We start from the raw sequence: 6,644 nt of genomic DNA on the forward strand, positions 1-6,644 counted from the left end.
ACCGCAGCGGTCCAGAGTCTACTGAGTGATTCGTCTTTTCAGTAGACGATCTTCGGCGCAGGCAGAGACAGGCGAGCAGCAGCCATTCCGCTTCCTGTTTGTTGCCAGGGCAACATTAACAACAACATTAACTGATCCAAACCTGCAAGCAGGAGAGCAGCATCGCCTAAATGTGTTTTCTGGGCTAGATCAACTGCACTCAACCTCTGAAACATATTTATTTATCAAGATCAGCCTGGAATAATGAGTCAACGACAAATTTTACAAGGTATGATGTTATTTATTGACAGTTCTTTGACAATCTCTGATCTTGTTTTGCTTCAAATGATAGGCAGTACCTAAGAGTAGTTAACAATAGCCCAATTTAATTAAGACATCTGCTGGCTAACTAATTAGTTTACATGCATGTCTGTTTTTGTTTTGCAGTTTTGGAGCAGTATCAGAAATCAAGGCAGCAGTTTGCAAACACTGTTTCTGAACTTGCAGCCAGACCTCAAAATATAGAAATCCTCCAAAGTGCAGGTAAGAAACAACTCTATTAACTCCACATTTAGCATAAAGTTACATGGAATAATGTTACTTCCAGCATTCAACTTTCTTTCTTTCTTTCTTTCTTTCTTTCTTTCTTTCTTTCTCCTCTCCTGTCCAGGTGTGATGTCCCTGCTGCGGCCCCTGTTACTTGACGTGGTTCCCAGCATCCAGCAGACGGCAGCATTGGCTCTGGGCCGCCTGGCCGACCACAGCGATGACCTGGCCGAGGCGGTGGTGAAGGGGGACATACTGCCCCAGCTGGTCTACTCTCTGGCCTCGCAGAACGTCAGTGTCTCTCTCACCCTCTGGAGATGGTGGGCTAGTTTATAGGGCTGGGATATGTGCAGCAGGTTGTCTTGTAGTTACATCACTGTCTGCCCTGTGGAGGCCTTATCAGGGTTTGTGTGTGTGTGTGTGTGTGTGTGTGTGTGGGAGAGAGAGAGAGAGACAGAGAGCGAGAGAGACAGAGAGCAAGGGAGACAGAGCGTCTCACCCTGTGGGGCCCCTGGGTCAGGCTTCTGAATGGGAGAGTGTGTGTTGGGCTAACTTGGCAGTCCGCCTGGGGGCTACTTCAAAACCTAAGAGCCCTTTACCATGAGAGCAAGCAATGCTTTCTTTTCTTTCTCCATCTCTCTCTCTCTCTCTCTCTCTCTCTCTCTCTCTCTCTCTCTCTCTCTCTCTCTCTCTGTGTGTCTCTCTGTCTCTCTCTCTCCCTCTCTCTCTCCGTTATCAGCCCACTTAGAGGCGTCAGACTTCCTATGGGGATTGTGGGCAGGGTTTAGTACTTGTTTATAATGGGAAATAAAGCAGCCCAAACAGCACTTTCATATGCAGTGGTTTAACACACTGTGCTGCTGTCCCGGAGAAACCTTGCAGGTCCAAACGTTAATCTTTCCCAAGACTGTTTGACTGACCTCCTGCACAAAAAAAAAAAAAAAAAAAAAAAAAAAAAATTACAATGCATTCCTAGTGTTAGCCTTTGGCTCAGACTGAGACCATGGAATATTTTCCACTCACAGGGGGGCAGTGCCAATCAATGTTTGGCCATCATAGCTTTTTAAGGTCAATATAGATACTTACGCAGTTAAACTAAAGTTGCAATTCAGTGTCACTATTTTGTGCCAATAATCAGTATTTTTAAATCTGAAAATTTTAATGCCAGAAATTACAAGGCTTCAGTTTTTGTCCCAGAATTGCATTCTTGTAAAAAAGGGGAAAAGCCTCTGAAACGACATTCAGACCATCATGGGACACAATCTCTCCAGTGAAAGCCACGCTAATGAAATTGTTTTTGGTGTGTTGGGCTGCCCTAGGCCTTTAAATGTATTTAGAACCTCCATCACAGCTGATATTTTATTGGTCAGTAGCAAGAGATGTGACATGAGCCTGTTTAGGTTTCTGCAGGACCCTGATATTTGCTGTATGTATGTGTGTGTGTGTGTGTGTGTGTGTCTGTAGAGGTTCTATAAGAAGGCTGCAGCATTTGTACTGCGAGCAGTGGCCAAACACTCCCCAGAGCTTGCCCAGACTGTGGTGGACTGCGGGGGTGTGGATGCCCTGGTTCTCTCCCTGGAGGAGTTTGACCCTGGGGTGAAGGAGGCGGCCGCCTGGGGTCTGGGCCACATCGCACGACACAACGCACGTGAGGAGGACAAGATAAACAAGCATGTTTCCATGTCTGTCTCTTTCTGTGTAGCAAGGTGTATCATGTTTCCCATCCCTGTGCAGAGTTAGCCCAGGTGGTTGTGGATGCGGGTGCTGTGCCCCTGCTGGTGATGTGTATCCAGGAGCCCGAGTTGGCCCTCAAACGCATCGCTGTCTCCGTCCTCAGTGACATCTCCAAACACACACCGGAGCTGGCCCAGAGCGTGGTGGACACTGGTGCCATCGCCCACCTGGCACAGATGATCCTCAACCCAGATGCCAAGCTCAAGGTAAGAGATTTATGATCTGAGTGATAACTTGCTTCTGTGGTCATTATGGTAGCCAATTTTTTGCCTCTCCATGAATCAAATCTGGATTCATAATAGCATAAATACAAAGAACTCATTAACAATGTGCTCATTTATCCTTTTTCAATGTTGGAGGAAATCAAATTATTGAGACATGCAATCTAAAATTCAGTGCCAGTAAATTTGTACAAGAAAAACTTTCTAACTGCTTATATTGAAAATCATGTTTTCTTATTGTCTGATTTTAGAGGCTCCAGGCATTCTTGAAAAACAAGTGAGATGCTTGTTTTTTTTTTTTTTTTTTTTTTTTTTATTTCCTGCCAGATTTAGTTGCCGTTACATAGTCTACAGATCTTAACAAGGCAAACTAATACAAATTTGTGGAGCTGCAGCAACATTACCCTAAAGACATACTGATTGAAAATAAACGCTATTTTGGGTCTTGCATTTTATGATTTTTTTTTTTAAATAACATCTTATTATAATTGCATTTGATACGTTGCCAGTAGACTGTTGGGGCAAAAGATGTAGTGACTGGGTAATTTTTCTGAGTTTATGAAAATGCAGTAGGTCTATATTCTTTTGCGTCAGTTAGAGTGAGTAAAAACTATCAAAATAGCAACTCAACTCATATCCTGCATATGACACCATGCGCACTGTGATCAGTCTGTAATGAACACAGATTTCCTTTGGTCTTGGAAGACCTGGAAAGTCATTAAATTTGAAAAAGATGTTCTCTAAGCCTGAAAAAAAAAAAAAAAAAATGTAAACACGCACATTTGTGTTTCAGAAACTCACACTTCCTCTCAATTATTTGGACAAACAGTCTGCTGTCAACAGTCACTCTCAATAGATCTTGTATCTTTTGATGAAATAACGTAAATAACAAATGTCCTGATTATGTGTAAAAAACAGTAACACCTGAATACAAGTGCTTGCCCTCTGTGAGCAGAATTCAGAGGTCTCGTCTTCCTCTTTCTATCTGTGTCTTCCTCCTGTCCTCTGGTCTGTCCCATCCCATGCAGAGGCAGGTGTTCTCCGCTCTGAGTCAGATCAGTAAACACTCCACCAGCCTGGCAGAGATGGTGTTTGAGGCCAAGATCTTCCCTGCCGCACTGACCTCCCTCCGAGACCCCGATGAGTACGTCAGGAAGAACGTCACCACCCTGCTGAGGGAGGTGGTCAAACACACCCCCGAGGTACCAACACACACACATTCACACATAAATAGCCACACACAAACACAAAGCTAGTAACCAGTGTGTGTGCATGTGTGTGTGTGTCCAGCTGTCCCAGGTGATTGTGAATTCTGGCGGACTGACAGCAGTGGTTGACTATCTGGGTGATTGCCATGGAAGCCTGCGGTTGCCAGGGATCATGATGCTCGGATACGTGGCCGTTCACAATGAGAGCCTTGCCATGGCTGTCATTATCACCAAGGTACCTGTGTGTGTGTGTGTCTCTGTGTGCGGGTGTGAGTGTCTTTCCTCTTGTTTTTCTTCCTTCTCTTTTCTCTTTCCACCATCTGAACCTAATTATCGATATGAACGTAATTATCCTCCCCCAGTGAAACTGATGAAGTTCCCCAAGTGAGGAGGCTGCAGGTCCTGTATTTAGGTCATATGAACTGAGCTAATTCCTCTCTGCTGTGTGCCCTCCCAACCTGCAGGGGTTGCCCCAGCTGGCGGTATGTCTGTCTGAGGAGACCGAGGATCACATCAAGTCAGCCACGGTCTGGGCGATCGGCCAGATAGGCCGCCACACCCCGGAGCACGCCAAGGCCGTGGCCACAGCCAACCTGCTGCCCAAGCTGCTGGAGCTCTACATGGATGCCAAAAGCTCCGAGGACCTGCAGGCCAAAGTAAGGATTCCAACTAAAGATGTGATGACACTGATGATAGAAAAGCCTCATGTGTTTGTGCATATTTTTCAAAAATAGATTTCTAGATTTACTTTTGAGTATGAACCCCAGTCAATGATCACTGGTCAGCTGGGATCAAAGGTTAAAGTTAACTTCATTTGGCTGATAATCCTTCCCTCAGTAGTGAACTTTGGAACTGTATGGCAATGAATGGAAAATCCTCATATTTTATGTGAGTGTTCAGAGGTGGTGAGTGGAAAACTGTCCTGTGTGTTTTCATTCCAGAGTAAGAAGGCTTTGAAGAACATCCTGCAGAAGTGCACCTACCAGCCGGGCCTGGAGTCGCTCCTCTACGACGCTCCGAGCAACATCCTCAAACATGTGCTCTGCCAGTTCAGCAAGGTTGGGCGTCAGTGAAGCTTACCTTAAAATAATAATCCACAACATTATGGCTATTTTGCTGATCTCTATCAAAGACTGACATAACACAGCAACAGTTATACAAGTGCATGAAAGATTTTGCATTTGCTGGTGACAGGTAGGTCTTTCCTGGCAATACTGATAAAACTTGTAGTATTTAGAGTATATTATAGAGTAGGATGAGCATTTCTAGACAGCTGAACAGACAAAGACAAGAGTATCACCTACAGAAACTCAAACTTCATCATTAAAATAAATAAATTGGTTCTATATGCACATTATTAGAATTAATTAATCAGAAATGGTCTAGTCTATACTCTGACAGTGTATGTTCCCAAATGCTGGTTGCAGGGTTTTGCTCTTGATGATTAGTTTGAGTAATTTTTCCAAACTGTTCAGCTGATCACATGATTGAGGGATCATCCTGTGCTCCCTCCTCTAGTTGCTGCGTCATGACAGCAAGGCCCGCCGTTTGTTTGTGACCAGTGGAGGGCTGAAGAAGGTGCAGGAAATTGAGGCTGAGCCTGGCTCCGAGCTGCAGGAGTACATCAACACCATCAACAGCTGCTACCCTGAGGAGATTGTCAGGTCGGCGCACACACACACACACACACACACACACACACACACACACACACACACGCACAGGCCCAGATCTAAGCCCTCTGTGTGTGAAACTTCTGAGGACATAATCATCAGTCTGTGGCTCATGTCACATGACCAGGTCGGTTGGGTCATGTCAGTGCCGTTGTGCTGCCTGCTGACTCAGCACGGCATGGACTCACATCATTATGCAATTTTGCCATTGCAGGTTTGAATCAAATTCATGACCTCCACTATGTCACACAGTGTATTTCCTCCCCATTTCCCACCTTTTCTATCACTCTCAACTGCACACTGCAAACTTGCAATCATGATCATTATCTTTATTTTCATGACATTTCTCAGTTACAAGTTACAACATATTTTACAAACTGTAAAATTAATGAGTAAAAGCTGATAAAATACAATACAATATCTAATTCATTAAAAAGCAGTCCTACCTAAGAAAAAAACAAGCAAATACAATAAACAAATAAATAAATATATGGGTTTAAAAGGTAATAGTAAGTATATAAAACCTATATGTGTATATAAAAGAGTTTTTTTTCCCCCAAGGAGGGCTTTTCTTTAGGGCCATAGTGTGTCGGCCCAGCTTCCTTTTGTCTATGCTATAGCCAGCTGCCAAATCTTTAAACTAAAGAGTAGATTGGTACAGTCAATTCTACAAAAAAAAACAAAAACAAAAAAAAAAACAGCAATGAGTGCACAGAAGCCAAATCAGGGATAAAGTGGTGTCATGATCAACATTCAGACTTTTCCGATACATAGCAGCAGAAATTGGGAAAATCTGAATGACAAAGGAGAAATGGCTAGAAAAAAAACATATTTCCATATATGTCACAAAAGACAGTGATGTGTGTCCTGTCTTGTTGCAGGTACTACTCCCCCGGCTACTCGGATGCCTTGTTGGAGCGTTTGGAGAACTACCAGCCTGCCTGACATCAGCTTGCATCTCCCTCTGCCATGCTGACCATCTCCCCATGTCAGAGTGGAAATTTCACAATGTCTCCGCCATAAATCTATCTCTAGTTTCTTCATGTCTTTTTATTGCCTGCCTTCTCTTTTGTGCTGTGCTTCATTGTCACCAGATGCATGTAATGGGTAAGTGCAAGTAGAGCTTGTGTGGAGAACGAGCAGGTAGCATCATGGATCTTAACTAGATATTGTGAGAAAGTACTTGAACCTGCTTGAACATGAACATTGTCAAGTCTTGTTTTTGTATAGGAAATTTACCAAATGCCTTATTTATGTAGAAAATTTTAAACAGTATATTTTAA

General features: G+C 43.6%; 1 protein-coding gene across 1 annotated transcript; it reads left to right on the forward strand.

Moving 5' to 3' along the window:
• On the forward strand, positions 1 to 6,644 carry spag6 (sperm associated antigen 6). Its single transcript, XM_030079530.1, has 11 exons — positions 1 to 268; positions 427 to 522; positions 650 to 816; positions 1,990 to 2,173; positions 2,260 to 2,465; positions 3,509 to 3,682; positions 3,771 to 3,923; positions 4,153 to 4,344; positions 4,630 to 4,746; positions 5,207 to 5,352; positions 6,243 to 6,644. The coding sequence occupies exons 1-11, from the start codon at positions 244 to 246 to the stop codon at positions 6,304 to 6,306; spliced, it is 1,524 nt and encodes a 507-aa protein (XP_029935390.1). The 5' UTR covers positions 1 to 243; the 3' UTR covers positions 6,307 to 6,644.

This window comes from Myripristis murdjan, chromosome 20 (genome assembly GCF_902150065.1).
Source record: "Myripristis murdjan chromosome 20, fMyrMur1.1, whole genome shotgun sequence".
NCBI classification, from domain to species: Eukaryota; Metazoa; Chordata; class Actinopteri; order Holocentriformes; family Holocentridae; genus Myripristis; species Myripristis murdjan.